The following is a 19,844-nucleotide window of genomic DNA, read 5'->3' as shown; positions in this document are numbered from 1 at the left end:
TGCTTGCATTGACCATTTCCTACCAGTTTGTAAAGTTGCATTTCTGGACTGTAAATTGTCAAAAATTTGTCAATGAACCGAGTAAATTTCCTAATTAATTGCATTTCTAACCACATTTTGCAATCTTGGGTTTTCATTTAAATTCTTGGGTTATTTTGCTGTGAGTCTTGGGTTTTGTTGAAAATCTCATTGGCAGCCCTGGGTACTTCTTTTTCTCTTATTTGCACACAATTATGCGTACAAAACGTCTGACGCATGTGGCTACTAGGCAGGTAATACTCTTTTCATTACCTCAAATTTTGTTAGAGCAGTTTAAAAGTCAAAATAGATAGCAAAAGAGTTTTATTTACGTAACAGCCGCCAGTACGTATATTTTAATAAACATGTACACGGCCGCACAAACTCGTCTCTACGGCCGTACCCCTGTGATAGACGAATATTCGGTTTTGGCCCGAACCTTTTGAGAAGGGTTCTGCGTATCACTACTAACCCGCGGGCTGTTTTGTCGTAGTTCCGGTAATGGAGAATGTCGACAAGCTATTGAAGCCTTTAGCTGGAAGTCGGGGACAAGCACAGCGTACAATACAACGCGCAAATTAGCAGCGTATTTGTGTTGATAAGGCCGTGTGTAAAGGTGGTAACTTTGTGATAAAAATTTTAAATCATTTACTTCGCAAGTTTAGCGCAACCTTTAAGGTGTTCTTTGGCAAAGTAAATCTGTTTTCTGACGAGACCTTGTATGTAGAAGTTGTATACACATCAGTCAGTAGCTAGATTTTCTTCAATGTTTTACGGTACAAAACACAGAACACAGCTAGACAGTGTCAAGTGGTTTCCATCTGAAACCTAAAGAGGTAAAATATTTTGGAACCGTCTTAAATAGTATGTTTTCAAAAAAAGCAAGAACGAATTCGGGTCTTTTCTCTTGTGTACAATTGTGCGTTGCGTTCAACGAAACATCACAAAATTAAAAATGCGTCAGCAAATCTTTGCACAAATATGATAATATCGTGCAAAATCTCACATCTTTGACGGCGCCACCCTTGTTTACACAAGCACAAACTTCGTTAAAAGTCACAATGCCAACAAAACGCTATGATAGCCACAGAAGACGTAAAAGAATAAGGTACTGTGACAAAGCACAAAAACAAGCGACAAGAAAAATTTGCTCTACCGGTATTTATCTTTTTTAGTATTAAAATATACCGCAGAATAGATAAGGAAATGGGGAACGACAGACTAAACATTTTGCATTTCAGTGATGTTGTCATTTTCTCATTTAATTGGAGAAAGGGCCAGTTAATTGTCTTTCCTTGTGATACTCGTGTCGGGTTTACTTTTGGGACCGCAGAAAATCAAACAGATGCGCAGAGTAAATAAAGTTGCAAGTTTTAGTAAAATATAGCAAACGCCGCCGTCCGTTACGCGATCATTCGTGACGAGTTCTCTCGTTTTCGCACTTTTTTCTTTTTATTGTGGCAAAATAACGTAAACGCGGGAAATCTAGAAAGCAGCCCAGAGTTGGGATTGTTGGAAATAAGAAAAAAGAAATACATTAACATCTGATCGAAGTCTATGGTTTTCTGTCATATGTAAGAACAGTCTAAATTAAAGCTGTGTCTATTTGCATTTAGATCAAATTATTTTGGTATCGTACCTTATTGGTTTGTACACATTTATTTCTGCTGTGCGTGACAAAAAAGGATCTACTGTGCTTTGATGTTTTGTTTCTAGTTGTCGTCTAGCTTGTCATTAGTTGGTACAAAATGGAAACAGAAGCTCCCAGCACAAGCAAATCTTCGCGTAGAAACGTTCCAGAGGTATTTTAACGCTGAGTATATGCCCACAAGAAACAATGGCACCCAAAATTGTCACTTTATGTGGATATCAGTGGTATTAATTTGAAACATGTCTTGATATAATGCAGTGGTTCTCAAACTTTTTTTGTTGCGACGCCTCTGGAAAAGTTTTCTGGACTTGCGAGTTGCGACGCACCAGAAAATAAATGTTAATGAGGAAACTTATTATGAAAGTTGTGTTTATTGATACAACAACAAAAAGTTACGAAACGTTACTATTCTGCGACGCCCTTAGAAAATTTAAACGACGCACAGTTTGAGAACTACTGATATAATGTATCAAAATCAATGGTGATAATTTAGTGCTTTGAAATGTGATGTTTCGGAAAATACGTTTGTTTAGACTAAGAGCAAAGCATTTTGTGATCATGACGATTCCGTGGCATTGGAAGGCGGCTGGGGTTGGGTCGTTGTTGCTGCATCGTTTTTTGTTTATGTGATGGTATTTGGTTCTTTACGGTAAGTTGTTTTGTTAAAGCCGAAATATGCTCGAAACAAACGATTTTAAAGAGCGCGCTGGTGTTTATCTTTATGCAAGTGTATGTGTAAATCAAACTGGTACATCGATTTATAACCACGCAGTACAAACAGCTGATTGTATTAAAACTGTCAACAACGCAACTTTTTACGCGCATTTGTGAAAACACCAAATGCGTAACGAGTATTCGCCCACTCATAACCAAGCCCAACAAAAACTTGACTCTTCTCCCTGACCCATTTTGTTACTAATGGGTGCGGTAAGTGAACGAAAATTGTGCGACCCACAAAAAGCTTCGACTTTCGTGTGACCAAAGTGCTTCTTTTTAGGGAAAAATCCAATTGTATCAATCGGCAATGTAGGCTCCAGTGTTTCCCAACCTATGGGTCGCCTGTAAATTCTGTTGGGTCGCCAGTTTTTGTGACAATAAGAGCATCTACCTTTCGTAGCGTTATTTTTTATTTCCCAAGGCTATAAATTGTTTCCCAATAACAATTTCATAACAATATGGCGGAATAGTAGTTACGGTAATTCTGCTTGTGACGTCATAATGTTTGTGTGAGATCACTGTTAAGCGTTGTCTGGCTCATAATGCTTTGAACCAGCTCTAAAGTTGGCGGAAAAACGAATAATTGTGTTTTGATGTTTTTTATTTTTCAAACTGGCGTAGTAATTTTCGAAAAACTTTCCTGATTTGCAAACAAAAATACAACCCAAATAGTAAGAATGCATATCCATGGGTCGCGAGAAGCCACAAAACAAAATTTTAGTAAGTATTTGGGTCGCGACCAAAAAAGGTTGGGAACCACTGGGCTATACTGTGTTATCGAGTTCTAATACCCTCGATCACATTATTCAGATGCCAGAGTGTCTTGTTTGTTCCGATCATGCAAGAGTTCGGCGCTCTTTATTCGACCGTTGGCTGGGTCGCGGCATTGGCGACCCTTGGATTGGCATTTGCAGGTAGTTCCACATTCGTTTTCAAATGTGTGATTTAGCTTCAGGGAACAGAACTCTCAACCTTTTTTGCAAAGGAATATTGTCGGCGCCTTTAATGTCGAAATTCGGTCACCGGACTACTATTATGATCGGCGGGATAATTGCATGTGCGTCATCGGTAATTGCACATTTTCTTCCTTCGTTGGAACTTTTTGACATTTTTGCCGGATTATTGACAGGTAAGACTAGGTCCACGAACAATTTTGTACCGCTAAAGTCACACTAAGCATGTTTTTAGGTGTTGGACTGGGTGTGTCTTTTGTTTCAGCACCTGTTTTAATTGGATTCTATTTTAAACGACGACGTTCTCTGGCTACAAACATTGCAAGCATAGGTAAATGCTTACATCAGTCACATATACCCGTAAAAACTATTTGTCTGTGTTACGGTCTGCCTCATTTTGTCCGTTATATAGGGTGCGAAAAGTTCTATCGGCACGAATTATCCGTCTTAATCTTTCACCAGGTGCATCCATTGGAACGTTTATTGTTTGTCCTCTTAACGGTTGGCTTATCGATTCTTTTGGTCTTCGTGGATATTTTTTGATATTGGCTGGGTTGTTTCTCAATCTTTCGGTTGCTGGAGCGTTGATGCGCCCAGTTGCCTTGTCAAACCGCTTGGCGAAAGGTCGACGTGACAAGACACAAACTCTAAAGGTGTTGGAAGTGTCGGCACAAGGAGAACAAGAAAAAGAAGACGAGCTTGCATCTGCAGTGAAATCCCCTGAACCAAAACCATGGCATTCACTGTTTAAAAGTCCCGCTTTTGTCGTGTATTGCCTAAGTCAGGTCGTTTTTCTTGGTGGATTTTTGGTTTATCAATTATACATAGTCCCATTTGCGGAGCTTGAGGTATGTTGTTTTTGACATCGTATCAAAATAGATTGTGACTTTTTTTGATAGAAACTGGGATTTGCTTTCAGCTCGGCATTTCAAACCTCAAGGCACCGCTTATTATGTCAATCACGGCAGCAACTGAAGTGATTTCAAGAATCGTGTTTGGAATCTTAGGCGACATTAAGCGGTAAATATGTTAACCGATAGATAAATGAAACCGTCCCTTACCGTTATGTCATAACATTAACCTTGGTGCTGGGTAAAACAACCTCAAAAAGCGTTATCTCAAAGGTTCATGCCTTCAAAATACCAACTCAATTCAAATCACTTTATTCAACTTTGTTTGGCTTTTTTTTTAAATTAAACCTTCGGGTTCCACTGTTTGAGCAAAGCTGATGTTTCTTGAAACAAAACGGAAGCGGATGTAAAATCTACAAACGTGCATGACGACAGTGATTGGTTAAAGGCGGAAACTTGTTTTCGTTTTTCCTAATAACTCTGATACGCTAAACATCATTAGGGTGCAAACTCTAAATAGATGAATAAAACTGATACACTTTAAATTACGATAATCAGAAGTTTTTGTTTTTTCAATAAAGTTCCATTTAAAGCGCCAAAATGTGTTTTTGTTTTCAGCATCAACCGAGTTCTCATGTTTGCTGCAGTTCAATTGATTCTTGCCGTCTGTGCTTTTATCTTACCTTTCACCAATTCGTTTGAAACACTAGCAGTGATCGCAGCTGTGACGGGTTTATTTCAGGTACGGTCGCATTTTTGTCGCTCTGCCACAATGAAGACGCGTAAATGTGTACCGAAACGGTGTATCGTATTTATCGTGTCTGTTTTCTGGTGGTATTCCACCGTAAAAAATAGTTCGAAACCGAATATTCGAAGGGCAAACAAATCTGGCCAAAAGCACACAAAAAGTCGTCCAGGATGTTTTGTAGGAAATTGCAGGTACTGGCGGAAGTAAAGTCGTTTTTATACACGTGATATTGTCGTTGATGGTCGCATCAGTTGTTTCCGAAAGTCAACGATATAAATATAAATAGTCATGTTTTATTTTAAAAACCTAGCAATGATACGTTTTGTTAAGACCGTAAATTTTTGGTCTATTTAACTAAATTGCCAAAGCGTTGTGTTTTGTGTTAAAACAATTGGTTTTGGAATTAAAATTGGATAAAAATGGAGGATTTTGGGCAAAAATCGATTTGGACAACCAAAACTTGAATCCAGTACTGTGTTTATGAGTTTTTTTGGGGTCCTTTCCTTGTAGCTTTACAACGTTTTTCTGCACAAGCTCCACCAAAATGTCTATTTTTTAAAGCTACATTGAGTCAAATAATGAGCTACTTATTTTTAGGGTGGATTTTCCGGTATATCGGTTGTTATCCTTGCTGACATCGTCGGATTAGAGTTGTACGGCACAGCTCTAGGTATCAGCACATTTCTGAACGGTTTTGCCACTCTCGCGTCGCCTCCTTTAGTTGGTAAGAGCAATTGGTCGATGAATTTGCCCAGAACCTCGTTTGTAAAATTGTAGTAGTTACCGCTTTGCATTTGTGTGCAGGTATTGCTGTGGACATAACAAAAAAGCCGAGCACAGCTTTGTTCATCAGTGCTGGAATTTTACTGCTGGGTGCTATTTTATCTTTTCTTATTCAGGTATGTGATCGCTTGTGGTATGTTTTTCATCAGACACACTAAAACCAAACTATATTTGTTTTCAAAATCATTTCTTCCTAAACCGAAAAGGTTTTAGACCGGTAATTCGCAGTTACATTTTGAAATAATTGGCTTTAAATAGCTCATACATCTCTCTGAAATTCCACAGGTGGCAATTAACTTCGAACGCAGGGAAAGACGACGCAGAAGAGATACCTGAAGAAACCATAGTTCTTCAAAACTTTTTTTGTATTTCTTAAATAAACATGTAGCCCCGAACAACACACCTACGGTTAGACTGCAAAATTTAAATTTATTCACGGTGAAATTGTTTGTACTTTGGCACACAAACTTTACGGAAATGTGATGGCCTACTTAACCATATCCGAACTACAATACCTATCAAAAAATTTAAAAGTATACTAAAATGCTATTTAGGAGAAAATGCCCGGTTATGCTGTCACCATTTGACTTGTAAATACTAAACAGTTCCAAGCTGTAACAAATGTGTTGGGTTGATAATACAAGCTTTTTGGGCAGCACTTGTTAACTAAAATTGCACATAAAAAACTTGCAATCGTAACCAAATATATAACGTTCCCACTACAAACAAATCCCTGGCACCCAACGCCATAGTATAAAATAGTTCACAACTAGAACGTGTATCGTCGCAGCTCTTTGGGGTCACGTGCCACGTATATGATTGGCTAATGCGATTTTTAATGAAGCCGCCTAAGTCGTCCTGTGCCAATAACGAATCGTAGCGAGCGGTCAATTGTCCAGGACAAAAGCAAAATGGATCCAATCACTTGTAACAATATCAAACGGTACTGCAAACAACAATAAATTTTTGTAAAGATTAATAACGAAAAAGATTATTAAATTAATATGAAATTTTGTGCATTTTACTGAAAATACTTCTTCGCTACCTCATTTTCAAATTCCACAATTTCAAACTGTTGATTTACTTCCGGAAGTGCATTGGTGACAAGAGCAACAAGGAAACTCCCCGCACCAACTAAACTGTAGAGAAGTGGTTTGTTTTCCCACAAACTCTCCATAAACGGATGCCCCTGGTAAAAAAAGCATATCGCTTTTTTGACAAAATACAAACATGTGACAAAATACAAACACATTGACAGTCGCAGTTTTTTTATAATGCTTATAAACTGACATTTTATTATTGGTGCATAAATAGTGCTAAAACAAGAGTTCCACTGTTGTAACCCCTATATTTATTTTTTTGCCAATTTGAATTGAACTTTCGAACTGCATTTTCTGTTCGCTTATTAGTTCAGACTTTTGAATTGCATGTTATGTTCCAGAAAAGTGAATCTTACCGTAACACCCTATGTGCGTCAAGCTTCGATTATAATAATACTATGTGTCAAGTAAACATGGAAACTGTAACGCCTTTTGACATCAGCTCTTATATTGAATTATGTGATGTGATTTGTTACTGATTTTTGCGCTTTTATATTATTAAAACAAAATTAAAGGAAGACTTAAAAAATGGCAAACATGACAGCTAACGTACCCTGTAATTGATGGCAAATGTAATAATTTGTGTAGCAAGTGACAGAACATATACTGTAGAATTGAGCAGATTAGCTTTAAAGTCAGCTTCAAAATCAACTTTCTCCCTGTAAAATCACAAGCAACAATGCTGCGAGGTTAAACTATACAATAAACCTTTATGTATGACTTTTAGGAAAATTCACTTGCCTTGGCTCACGTTCTTTTGCCTGGCCAACAAGGTATACAAGTGATGCAAAGTGAAGAGAGAACTGCCCACATATAGTGAGAATTGTATAAGCATTGAATATGTTGGGCAGTGGACGTTGCTTTGAGAGAACTTTCAAGGGCTAAAAACCACATAGTGAAAGAAGAGATTAAAAATTTTGGAATTTGATAAAAAAATTGGCTTCTTGCATTACCTTGTGATTTAAAATTCCTTACACTATGTTTGTTTAGAAATAAAACAGCATGGTTGTACCTTGCTTCGTGAAATGAACAAAAAGCATCCAGCCAATAGCAATCCCTGTAAAGTTGCCTGAGCATCAGAAAACTTTACACCATCCAGATACAACACAGACTGACTATAAGCCAAGACCAAAGCATTCAGGGCAAGAATTTTGAACATTTGTAGTGTGGTGACCAAAGTACACCGACCTTGCTTGATTATGTGACAAACTGAAACAGAATAAATCTAGACTCAAGCTGACCAAAAATAGAATTTTTTAACCTCTGTGATTAGTCAAACATAGTATGTATAAAACAGGACTTTACACTAAAGCTTAAGCTTTGTTGAATGTGTTATGTCTGAAAACCAGATGTCTTGATTTTTGACAAAATATATCTATTACAATTTTTGCTTGTCTAAATATATTAAAAACACTTTCTATAAGACTCATGACAAACTCACTTGCAGCAGTGCTGGACAATTTGTATGAAAAGGGAGCAGCAATACTAGCATCACCCATTTTCACAACCTGTGGGTCAGGTTCCATCTCATTTATCAAGTCCTGCATTTTCTTTTGTTTTCGTGCCAGCTCATCCTGCTTTTGTTGCATCCTAAATTAAACATTGCTACAGTTGTACCAAACATGACTTGAAAAGACACCACCCACATAAGTCCTTAAAATGTGAATACTTTTTACAATTTACCTGTTTCTCAATGCCCTTGGCTGACCCTTGTCTACAGCTTTCACTTGTCGCTGTCTTCCTTTAGCAGACGATTTTCCAGAATCAGGTTTGTCTGAAGAGCTACTCGCCTTTGGAATATCAGTTTTCGATTCTGTTTCATTGGCTTGACTTTTTTTCAGCACACTTTCTGGTGGATTGCTAAGCAAGGCAACACCTAAAAAAAATTTGCTAACAACCAAGTTCTTGTAAATATTTTTTTGTTACTTACCAACATGGGCGTGTTTAAGTGCACCAACATCATTCGTACCATCTCCACACATCAGAACATTAAATCCCAGCTGCTTTAGCGAGATAATTACCTATTGAACAAAAGGTTGATCAAATAGATTTTGTGCAATTGTACTTGATTTATACCTGTTCCTTTTGCTTAGGGCTTGTCCGAGCAAAAATTCTTACACTGGGTAAAATTTTCTTCAAGTATTTTTCATCAAAGTTTTGAAGATAAGACATTGCCTGCAAACATGAAAAAAAATTGCAGCAGCCATAGGTACAGATATATATATAAATACTTACATTGCCAGTTAAACACAAGTCATAATTTTGGGTAAAAAGTGATTTTAAATTGCTTGTATCCAATGGAAGTTCAACTTTACTATCCACTGATTGCCAAAACCATTGGCCATCTGAAAAACACTTCTTTTAAAATTTAGCTTTGAAATACTTTATTACATCATAATATGTTACCCTCATCTGATCCTTTGTTGGTCAAAATTAAACAACCACTTTTGCCAGTGAAATGTAAGACTTTGCCAACATGACAAGCTGTCAATGGGTTGTCACCTGTGATCATTGTCATCTGTCCAAAGAAACCAGTAAGTTGTACAAAAGATGCTTCGATTCAGCATATTAGAGCAAATTAACTTACATGATGAGAAGCATTCCTCAACTCTTTCATTACTGCTTTGGAGTCAGATTTTAATGGACAGGAAATAATCACAAACCCAACAAATGTCAAGTCACGTTCCACATCATCGCGTTTCATGCCTCTTATCTGCAACAAAAGAAAAAAATGAACACTTAAAAATATTTGCATGTTGTTTGATGTGGAAGAACAATTTTATTTTTTAGTGAGTATTTGAAGCAATAATCTACCAAATTTACGTTGACTAATAGTTTAATCAGAAAATTGATCAGCTTTATGTTATTTGGGCATAATAAACATATTTGGCTTTACTCAATCCAAGTGTTATAGAGAGAACACCCTGTTATGGAGAGTATAAATGCAAGATAAACATTTCTGTTGAAGTCATTTTTTACTAAGCATGCTTTTTTGACTATTATGTCTAGGGGTCGTTGTCACATTAGTAATTATTTTGTGTATCATAATCGGTTGATCCCTGCTTCAGATCAAGGTAGATAAGGTGTGAAAAGTCTGGAAACGCAATTAACTTGTAACTAATATTTCATACTTGTTTGTGTTTTGCATTATATTTTAACCATGGCCTGTATGATGTAGTACACAATTGATATAATTTTACCTGTGATATTGAGAAGCCTTTGCCAAGCATTCGGTAGCCAAGTGCCAAAACTCGAGCACCCCTTTGTGATAAGCTTTGATGCTGCTCATCATAGAATGATGGAATGTTGCTAAACTGTTGCAAATAAGTTTGCACACCATTATGAGATGTTATTTACAAACAAATACAATCAAAACATCACTTTAACTAAAAAACCACTCCAAATTACACACCATTGGTTTCAGTGCCTCAGCTGCTCCCTTCACAGTTACCATGTATGTGAGATCGACTGATCCAAGTTCTTCCTGACTCACTATTGTACTCATTCGCTGGTAAAGTATTCAGTTTATTTAAATATAGTAAAAAGTGATGTTTTTTTAACTTACTTTCAAAAGTGAGCTAAAATGAAATCTTTGGACAACTTTTAGTGGTTGAAGTCCTGGAGATCTCTTCTTGGGAATAACAACATCACCTAATATAACAACAAAAATGTATCATTGTACCTAACTTTGCATATTGTATAGTTGTGCTATATACTGAATGTTGATCTAATTATTCACCTTTTGTCAAGTTCCATTCAACTGCTTTTAGCATTGCCTGTTCCAGGGGGTCTCCCACTAAATCATCTTCCATATTAACAAGTGCGTGACATGTTGCTAAAACCTAAAAAAAGTAAAAACATGTTGAAAACTTTTTGAATGCATATTTACATTTAATGGAACAAAATGAATATTACAACCTTTGTATCAACTTACTTTCTGAGTTTCGGCTGGAGCCTCTGTCACAGGACATAAACTATAGGACGACACTTTTTTGTTGTCGTCTGTACCTCCATTAATACCTTCAAATAAGCAGTTGATTTTAAAATCAAACTAGAAGAGTGGCTTTCTGATATACTTCCATTTTATATATTCTATACGATATTTACCAATTTACTATACACATCATTTGATCTACACATATGATTGTTTTTGTAAACAAAAACTAATGGGTCCCCACACGCGCGTTTGTGCGGATTTACAGTAAACAAATGTTGCGGTGATTTTTACATTCTTAAGGACAAATTTTTAGAAAGCATTAACCCAACAATAAAAAAAATTGTTCGTATTCTTTTTGCACTATTATTGTCATGTAATTACAAAATTAAAAAAACGTAACAAAGATTTAAATCTAATCTCTTGCTTTGACCCAGATATAGTCCTCCAAGGTCAGGTTTTGAACACAATTTTTTTAGAAAGCTGTAACAGTTGTGTTACAGACACTTTAAATTAAAAAGCAATTTGCTACAAGTGTATACATAACAAATTGTTTTTCATTTAACTTTGTTTTGCAAAACGAGTACCACTGACCTGTAGTAACCTCTCAGGGTGCACACGCCAAACGACTGTTTGACCTTTTGACACAGTTTTCAATAGCACGCCGTCATTCGTGTTCAACAATACTGTTAAGCCTAATTTATACATGCCTTGAGTATTGACTCCTAAATTGATTGTCAAAAAAACGCTACGTAAGAAAGTTCTGAGCTTTGTTTGTAATACCGACTAGTTGACCTTAAGTAACCCGTGATCATGCGGCGGCCAACCTGACAGCGAGCATTTTAAAAAAACACTTATTTGGCAAAAAAGTCAAGTTAATTTTTTCATTTTAACTTTTATTAACAAAGTTTTTCTTGACATAAACAAAACCGAAGCACAGTTATTAGGCTTAAATCACGTCATAGGTGTAAAACCTTCGCCAAAACTTAAAATGTGAGTGATAACTTAATAAAACGACATAGCATTGCTGTGCAAAACAGTTGATTTCTAATCACTGAAACAACGTCTCGTAAAACGTCTGTCCGACGTCAAGCTGAGCCCTCCCGCTATCGTAAACCAGGGAGTTACTCTATTGGTACTTCTGCCTACAGTGTCTTTCTTGACCAAACGAGCGTTAGACACATTTACGTTTCGGGGGCCTGTGGGTGAACCTCTGGGTCATACGGGGTCAAAATTCACATGGACCATCTTTAGACCAATATCTGTAATGTGTGTAAATTTGAAAAAGTTTGAACCATTCTTTCTTGACCAAAACGTGGGAACAATAGCCGCACTAAAAATTTCACGTTTTGGGGGGCTGTGGGTGAACCGAGGGATCAAACGGAGTCAAAATTCAGATGGACCATCTTTAGACCAATACCTATAATGTGTGTAAATTTGAAAAAGTTCGAACCATTCTTTCTTGACCAAAACATGGGAACAAATCCGCGGTAAAAATTTCACGTTTTTTGGGGGCTGTGGGTGAACCGAGGGATCAAACGGGGTCAAAATTCACATGGACCATCTTTAGACCAATATCTGTCATGTGTGTAAATTTGAAAAAGTTTGAACCATTCTTTCTTGACCAAAACGTGGGAACAAATCTGCGTTAGAAAGAAAAAAAGAAAAAAAGAAAAAAGAAAAAAAAATAGACAAAAACAATATGTGTCCCCTTCAGGGAAGGGGACCCATAATAAACCTGGTAAATTCATAACACTTACCTGCTATACCCTCTACAATTAAACTGTCACTTGTTAATGTTCCAGTTTTATCAAAGCAACACATATCGGCTTTTCCAGCAAAAGGAATTCTGAACGGTTCGGTGCAATAAACATCTATTTAGGAAACAACGCAGTTTTTTATTCCATAAAATCAACCACTCCAACTAATAAATACTTACATAACTTGGACAAAGCTAAAAGGGATGAGTTTACAGCCAATGAAAGTTCAATTGGAAGCTCGGGTGGAACAACTGATGTCAGAATGAGGACACAGTTTAGAACCAGTTTGTAGCGGCTTCTTTCAGGATCAGCACTGCCTGAAACAATTCAAAAATTTTGCTTTGTTATACAGCTGATTCGAAGCCCACATGTTCCAGATTAACTTACCAACCACCCACACATATGCTGATGCAGTGATAGCAAATACTAGCAAAAACATAATAAATGCAAATGTTTCCAGATTGTTTGCAGTGACTCGTTTCACACCATACAAAATGGTTCGTAGCAGCTTTCCCTAGAAGCAATATATATGCATGTATATTAAAGACAACTTGAGTGAAACTAAGATATAACTATATTACTCATTGTTTACCTGAGATGTATTGAAACCCGTATGTATAACATAACCCACACATCCATTATCAGGTGGCCTTGATGCACCTTCTTTTGCTGTTGAACTTCGAGTGGGAGGCTCATGTTGAACCACTTTGGTACCACCACTAATTAAATGCAGTCGTGAATGGATGGGCAAATCAAAAACTGTTTCAGGATCAACATTTTCAATTGGTTCCTGAAATTAAAAATTATACATCTGACTGCAGGTCCATATTAAACATGTTTAAATAAACACCAACAAACTTTCATCTGGGGAACAGACTCTCCAGTAAGCATGGCCTCATCCACAATTACACGTCCTCTTAGAAGCAGCACATCACATGGAATGCTGTGTGCCAAACTACCCTCAGTTGAAGAGCGTGTGATGGAAATTATGTCACCAGCAACAAGTTGGTTACTGGGTATGTGCCTCCATTTTCTACTCCGAAACACCTGTTATATATCAATGTTTACCATACCTCAACCTTTAAAATATTTAACCTTGTCACATGAATACATGCATTTATATTGTATGGCTTGTTCCCCATTTTTCTTATTTCTGCCATATTTCGGAGTTGTTGATAAACCAAAGATGCTTCAAAAGCAACAAGCATGAATAAGGTGAACAATGAATAATACCAATACTCATCCAAACACCACAGTACGACACAGAATACCTGAAACAGAAAGTAAGATTTTTGGAGGGCCAAAAAATGACTTGCATTTGAATAAATACTGACCTGAAACACAAAGAATGGTGCAGTTGCTCTCTCCAAAAACAGTTCCTTAAACTCAGGAATAATCATTTCCATTCTATAAAATATCATTTTATGCATTTTTTGTGATTTTGCATGCTGTACATAAAAGCAAAAGTATCTGACCAACACACATTTTAGTGCAGGGGTTCTTAAACTTTTTCGGTCATGCCCCACTTGACACTATTTATATAGTGTTTATTTATTATTTACCAAAAAAATAATCTTAGCGCCCCTATAAAAATAGCCTTGTGGGCTAAGCTTGAGAAGACGGCACTAGGGCATGTAAACTTTGCGGCACGCACAAATTAGTATTAAATGTATCCGGCCCGCAGTGTAGAAAAGTTTGGTTAGTACAACTGGACATCCATTTCAGAGTAATGAAGTGTTTACTTTAAACAATAAGTTCAAAATCAGTTCCGACATAATTCTAATGCATTCATTTACAATTGTTTGCAAGTGAAAACTTTGCTGCCATAATGTGCTGCGCCCCCCTTGCGAACCCTTCACGCCCCCCAGTTTAAGAACCCCTGTTTTAGTGGTATATTACACTTTTTTACACACGGCAACTGAAAGTGTGGTGCTAAGAAAGCAAAGTTTAAGAAAGCAGAGTAACTCTTATGGAAATAGTACCTTTTAATTAAGTTCTAAACCATAATAGTAAATACATCCCAAAATAAACAAACTTTAAAGTTTTCATGCATTGACTCTCAGAAGTAAAAAAAAATACTATTTTTACAAATATTTTCATGCAAGGTCAGTAGCAAAATTAAAAAAAAAATGTTTACACATTATCGCCAAATTCCTCTTTCGACATTTCACAAGACTCCTCATCCTGATATCCTTTCCAATTCTGATAATATTTAAACATGTTATTGGTCGGAAATTCCACTGGAAGAAACCTCTTTTTCTCTTCCGCATCAAAAACATAAACCATCTATAAAAAAATTTAGCGTTTCATTGCATTTGCAAATATGCTGAACCCATACATAAGGCATTAAGCAAATCATCTATTATGTCTATTTTTATTACTTTGCTACACCCCTTTTATTTATTTTATACACTATTTTTTGACTTACATCCAACTCCTAAAAAATTAGAAATTATCAAATACACTTAGAAAATTTCTACATGTGTACAATAGCAAATATATATACATATATATATAAAGTGTAACTGGTATAGATGTCAATAGCAAAGCTGTAATTTTTATCAGCACACATACACGCAATGGAATGCAGCACTCAGCAGAATAACACAGAGGACCAACCTTTAAAAAATTAACCCTAATCTTTTGTTAGATCTATTATATCTAAGGTTGATTACCATACAAACAAAAATATAAATTGCTTTAGGTGATGTATTGGATAAATAATTTATTATTACTAAAATATAAATAAAAACAATTTATTGGCGCAAGCAGTAAATTGCATGCATTTAGTGGCTGAAGTTTGTTTAATCACAAATATTAAGGCATGACTTTTCACTGTTTATTAACATCAACATGTAAAACATCACCAAACATGTTTAATCAAAATAAGACAGAAGATGTAAAAGCATCCAGCCAATAAATGATGTGGTGCAGACAGTGCATACTGTTTCAACCTGTAAGACATGGCTTTAAAGCCTGTTACTCCCAACAAATTGAAGTGCTGTTGGATGGCTACACTAGCCAACACAACCCATCTCTCAACACCAGCTGCACTGAATAGACGTAACAGGTCGAAACAGGGTGCACTGTCTGCAGCTTAATACATAATATATTTTCCAAATTCAGAAATTTTTTTATTTTCAATTGACCAATCTGTAATAACAAAACACAGCATGTTTAGTGAATTTAAGATGCTTCTTCTAAAACTGTCTAGAATTATTTAAACCATTTGTAATGCTATTGCCAACCTTTTGAAATTCCACCCATATTTTATCTTTATCCTTTGATAAGTTTCTTTTTTGAATCAATACCAATTCAGTTGAACCATTGTGCAATGTAGGAACAACTTTGGCATAGTCTGCTTTCAATGGAACTGATACCTGCAACAAAGACATAAAACACCAAAACTACCACAAGGAAAAAAATAATAATCAAACTTACTTTGGTGTACATCATAAAACACCTGAAGTCCACAGACCAGAAGCAGAACAACACTGCTAAAATGTGGACTAGAAATACGATCAATGACAAAATAATCCAAACTTCAAACCTTTCATCATGAAACATATACCAGCAAACAGCAACCGCACAGTATATGAGAAGAAATGGAATTACAAATCCATAAAGAAGCCAGTGCCTTTTATTGTATAGTTCTATTTTTCTGACAAGATTGTCATTTTCTGGTGAAACTTGCATTTTCTTTATTCCTGCAGAAAAGTACATGTCTGGTAATTTTATTCAATCCACAAACCACAAAGGCACAAACTACCTAATACAGGGGTGGCCAACCGGTCAAAGCCTAAGAGCCACATTTTTTACTGTGTTTCCACAAAGAGCCAAATTTCTCTCCCATTTTAAAGGCTAACTTGACAAAAAAATTTTACTCAAAAGATCTTTCCTGCTGAGAAACTTTGCGGTATTTTCATCTAACGTGCATGCGCCCCAAACTTAGGCGCCGAGTTTTACAAAAATGCCAAGTGGCGAAACTAAATTCATTGCGACGTCACTAATGCATTCACCACCAACAATCGCTCAATTCAAACCCAAGAACAACTGCCCATAAAATATAACGTTTGTCATAACCCGAAAAACAACGGATTGAAGCATTATTTATTTTGGAACACATTTGTTGCAAATATTGCTGTTGCTTTGTGTCTCATTCGCATTGTACGCAACAATGAGCAACCATTCATTGTTCAACAATTGAATATATGCCATCATAATCAAGCCATCATTGCCATATAAGGTTCCAGTTTTAAGGCATGGTTTGTGGCCATACAGATAATAAGTTTGTTCAAAAGCAAAATTGTTAAAGCTTTACTTTATATTTCACGATTTTTGTACCAGATTGCCACATACTAACCAAAATATACACAGTTGCCCCAAACTTCGACAACGACGTAAGAGCCGCATAAAACCAGACGAAGAGCCGCATGCGGCTCGCGAGCCGCGGGTTGGCCACCCCTGACCTAATACAAGGCATTTAACTGAGCCAATAATAAATACATGAGACTTAACAATAACAACAGGGTACTGTTTTGATCAGCTAATTCTTAAAAATCAGTATGTTTGGCGAGGCTTGGCAGCACATGCCGCATATCACATAATAATGTGTTAGAAACTTGGAATAAAAACATTGGAATTGTTTTTTTCTTTGACGTTATTCATTTTTAGTGGAACTTTACACCTAATAGCATTACCTATAAGCAAACTGATTTTGCGGAGGTATAATTCACCTTTGGGTATTCCGTACAAGTGCCAGCAGAATGAGAAGCCTTACGACCAAGCCCAAGCTTAACGATGCTTCTGCAGCCAGAAAACCAACGTTTCACAGAATATCACGCTTGATTGCATTTGTTGGAAAAGTCCCCAAGCCGCAATTTAAACATAAAAATCAAAATATAAATCATAAAAATTTTACGTAAAAGTTTTTTAGTTGCTTAACAGTTGATACAACGCAAAACGTAGTCACTTTGCCCAATTTTTTCTAATGTTTCCGTCAGCTAAAACTCGTTTCCAAACTTGACGTTTTTTTCGCAGTGGTTGTAGTTTAAAAAAGGCAAAGATGTTTGCTCTGGAATCTAACATACGGCCAACTTTATTCTAATGCTGAAAAACACAAATTTGTTACAGATTTCCTTTTTTAGATTTTCTAACGATACGGAACGTTATACCGGAACGAAATTAATAATTTTAGGCTGAAATACTGATATAAAAAGAAATTTGGAGTCACACCATAGTCTTTACATACCCTAGTCCAGTGGTCTTCAACCTGTGGGTTGCGACCCCAAGTGGGGTCGCCTAAACTTTTTCTGGGTCGCTATAAATTAAATTTATTGGCGTTTAAATTTACCGCCAAGAAATGATACATTTTTGTTCCAGTTGGCAACTTTTGCATAGTACAGCTTGGAACCTCGTGTCACAATCTAATCATTGTGATTCAATACAACACAATTTGTCCAACCCATTGTTACGTGAACAGCCCCATGAATGACATATTGAGTCCAAAATAATGCAGCGGGTACAAGGAAAAATATACAAGTTTACTAATTTCTGCAAACTGGTGAGCTTTAACGCGAATTAGATTGGCCAAATTAAACAACACTTTTGGGTTCTAACATTTGAGCGTAGGCCAGGGATGGCGAACCTTTTTAGTTGAATGGGTCAAACATGATATCGAAATTCGGAAAGAAAACGAAGTGGGTCACATATTTTATTACATGTCAATGCTAAGATGCTTGTTGCTGCATCTTTTCTGCAAGTCTTGTAATCCTAGGTAGTTTTCAGTCTAATACACGCAGCAGTCATATCTGTGCTGAGACGATTCCTGGCACTTGATTTTATGAAATTCATGTGTGAAAACAAAGATTCGCATAAATATGTGGAACCAAACAGCGTCATCAAAGTTACAACAAATCGTTTCAAATTGTACGTGTAAATAAACATATCTGTTGCCTCACAATTGACTCAACAATCTGTATTTTAAGACAATAGGCAATCTGGCAAAGGGCCTAAAGTTAACTGTTGCGTTGCTTTTTAATCTTGGAGTCTGGTAACCCTACATTCCTACAACTAGTAATCAGTATAAATTTTTAAAACTACAAGTGGGTCACTGGAATTCACGTGGTGGGTCACTTTGTGACCCGCGGGTCAGTGGTTCGCCATCCCTGGCGTAGGCAAATGATGCACGCTGAATGCTAAGATTTAAAGTCCAATTCAAAATTAAGCGGGCAAATTTACATGAAAATAATTCAAGTTTCGGATTACTTGACTTTCCCTATCGGAAAAAATGGGGTAGCATATAAATGCTGATTTAATTTTCTTTTAAAGTGTGGTCGCTTTTAAAAAAGTTTGAAGACCACTGCCCTAGTCTGAAGGCGCAGTGGCAAAAACAGCATTAAAAGTGGGAAGCTACGTCATCTAGCGGTGGTGTGGCACTTTTGCAAGCTACACTTTTGTGCAAAGTCCATATAAAACACTACAGAAAAAAGGTGTTTTGTATATACTTTGAATCAGTGTTGAGAAAAGTTTTTTTCTGTAAAAATGTAATGTAAAATTTTATTTAATCATTAGTTGCTTGAGAAAATATGTGCAACACCTTTATTTCACTCGTAAAGTCACTCCCTTCGCCAGAAGCTAGCAATCTTTCTGAGAGATTTTGCCAATTTAGTTTGCTAAGCATTACGCGTTCAAATGTTTTGTTTGTGATGAGTTGCAACAGCCTGGTATTAAGCAGTGCTTGCCTCTGTTATTACTCATTTTCATCTCCAGTTTTTTTATAATCTGCCGATTTTTATTATTCTTTGTTAAGATAAGTGCTTTGAAATGTTTATGTAGTTCATTGTAATAGATCAGTGGTTCCCAACCAGGGTGCCGCGGCACCCTGGGGTGCCAATTGCAATGCTCAAGGGTGCCGCGAGATATTGATATTGCAATACTGCGGCCCATTATTTATTTTAACTTTAACCCGTTAAGTACGGAATTTACTTATTTCTAACCGAGTTTCAGTACGTATTAAGTTTCGCGTCTCGCAGTTATTCCAGCTCCTTATTTCATACGGTTATTTAAAATACAGAAACCTTAAAAATTTGATCCAGTTTTGTTTTGATAATGTAAAAAGGTAGGGAACCACTGTAATAGATAATAAAGACAGTCCGATTGTTTCATAATGGATTTAATTTTTTAGGTCAGTTAACAGCAAACCAACTTATATTGTGCACTGCAAGGCACTTTTAATATTGGAGTACGGTTTTAATAACGTTTCCGTTACAATCAATGTTTGCACCTTCGGAAGGGCCGAAAAAAAACTTAGGTAGGCCTGGTCGATAT

General features: G+C 36.5%; 2 protein-coding genes across 5 annotated transcripts; one reads left to right on the top strand and one right to left on the bottom strand.

The window, feature by feature from the left end:
• The first annotated feature begins 567 nt into the window (after positions 1-567).
• Positions 568-6,461, top strand: LOC145204331 (monocarboxylate transporter 2-like). Of its 3 annotated transcripts, none has more exons than XM_080076834.1 (12): positions 568-854; positions 1,746-1,820; positions 2,203-2,318; positions 3,197-3,300; positions 3,372-3,515; positions 3,575-3,670; positions 3,802-4,187; positions 4,259-4,359; positions 4,809-4,932; positions 5,536-5,662; positions 5,743-5,837; positions 6,007-6,461. In XM_080076834.1, the coding sequence occupies exons 2-12, from the start codon at positions 1,767-1,769 to the stop codon at positions 6,055-6,057; spliced, it is 1,398 nt and encodes a 465-aa protein (XP_079932960.1). In that variant the 5' UTR covers positions 568-854; positions 1,746-1,766; the 3' UTR covers positions 6,058-6,461. The 3 variants fall into 3 exon arrangements, with proteins under 3 accessions (XP_079932960.1, XP_079932959.1, XP_079932958.1); XM_080076833.1 differs by having other exon boundaries at positions 1,735-1,820; XM_080076832.1 differs by lacking the exon at positions 568-854 and having other exon boundaries at positions 884-1,820.
• Positions 6,131-17,355, bottom strand: LOC145204330 (endoplasmic reticulum transmembrane helix translocase-like). Of its 2 annotated transcripts, XM_080076830.1 has the most exons (28): positions 17,216-17,355; positions 15,957-16,222; positions 15,764-15,895; positions 14,653-14,801; positions 13,850-13,922; positions 13,631-13,786; positions 13,374-13,562; positions 13,108-13,305; positions 12,903-13,029; positions 12,695-12,832; positions 12,516-12,629; positions 10,756-10,841; positions 10,561-10,663; positions 10,387-10,472; positions 10,234-10,329; positions 10,022-10,135; positions 9,409-9,534; positions 9,228-9,339; positions 9,057-9,166; positions 8,898-8,996; positions 8,752-8,842; positions 8,505-8,697; positions 8,263-8,411; positions 7,834-8,030; positions 7,559-7,702; positions 7,375-7,476; positions 6,767-6,910; positions 6,131-6,667 (listed from the first exon to the last, which is right to left on the bottom strand). In XM_080076830.1, exons 2-28 carry the CDS (start codon positions 16,209-16,211, stop codon positions 6,557-6,559), a joined length of 3,594 nt encoding a protein of 1,197 aa, XP_079932956.1. In that variant the 5' UTR covers positions 16,212-16,222; positions 17,216-17,355; the 3' UTR covers positions 6,131-6,556. The 2 variants fall into 2 exon arrangements, with proteins under 2 accessions (XP_079932956.1, XP_079932955.1); XM_080076829.1 differs by lacking the exons at positions 6,131-6,667; positions 6,767-6,910; positions 7,375-7,476 and having other exon boundaries at positions 7,517-7,702; positions 17,252-17,355.
• Positions 17,356-19,844: the final 2,489 nt, after the last annotated feature.

This window comes from Phallusia mammillata, chromosome 8 (genome assembly GCF_965637545.1).
Source record: "Phallusia mammillata chromosome 8, kaPhaMamm4.hap1.1, whole genome shotgun sequence".
NCBI lineage: Eukaryota > Metazoa > Chordata > Ascidiacea > Phlebobranchia > Ascidiidae > Phallusia > Phallusia mammillata.
This window is presented reverse-complemented; position numbering and strand designations above follow the sequence as displayed.

Coding starts and splice junctions, on each gene's coding strand:
- LOC145204331 (XM_080076834.1), top strand. CDS start 1,767: ATGGAAACAGAAGCTCCCAGCACAAGCAAATCTTCGCGTAGAAACGTT. Junction 2,319..3,196: donor ATGGTATTTGGTTCTTTACG/GTAAGTTGTTTT, acceptor CACATTATTCAG/ATGCCAGAGTGTCTTGTTTG. Junction 3,301..3,371: donor CCTTGGATTGGCATTTGCAG/GTAGTTCCACAT, acceptor TTTTTTGCAAAG/GAATATTGTCGGCGCCTTTA.
- LOC145204330 (XM_080076830.1), bottom strand. CDS start 16,211: ATGCAAGTTTCACCAGAAAATGACAATCTTGTCAGAAAAATAGAACTA. Junction 13,563..13,630: donor ACAAGCCATACAATATAAAT/GCATGTATTCAT, acceptor GATATATAACAG/GTGTTTCGGAGTAGAAAATG. Junction 8,997..9,056: donor ACTTGTGTTTAACTGGCAAT/GTAAGTATTTAT, acceptor TCATGTTTGCAG/GCAATGTCTTATCTTCAAAA.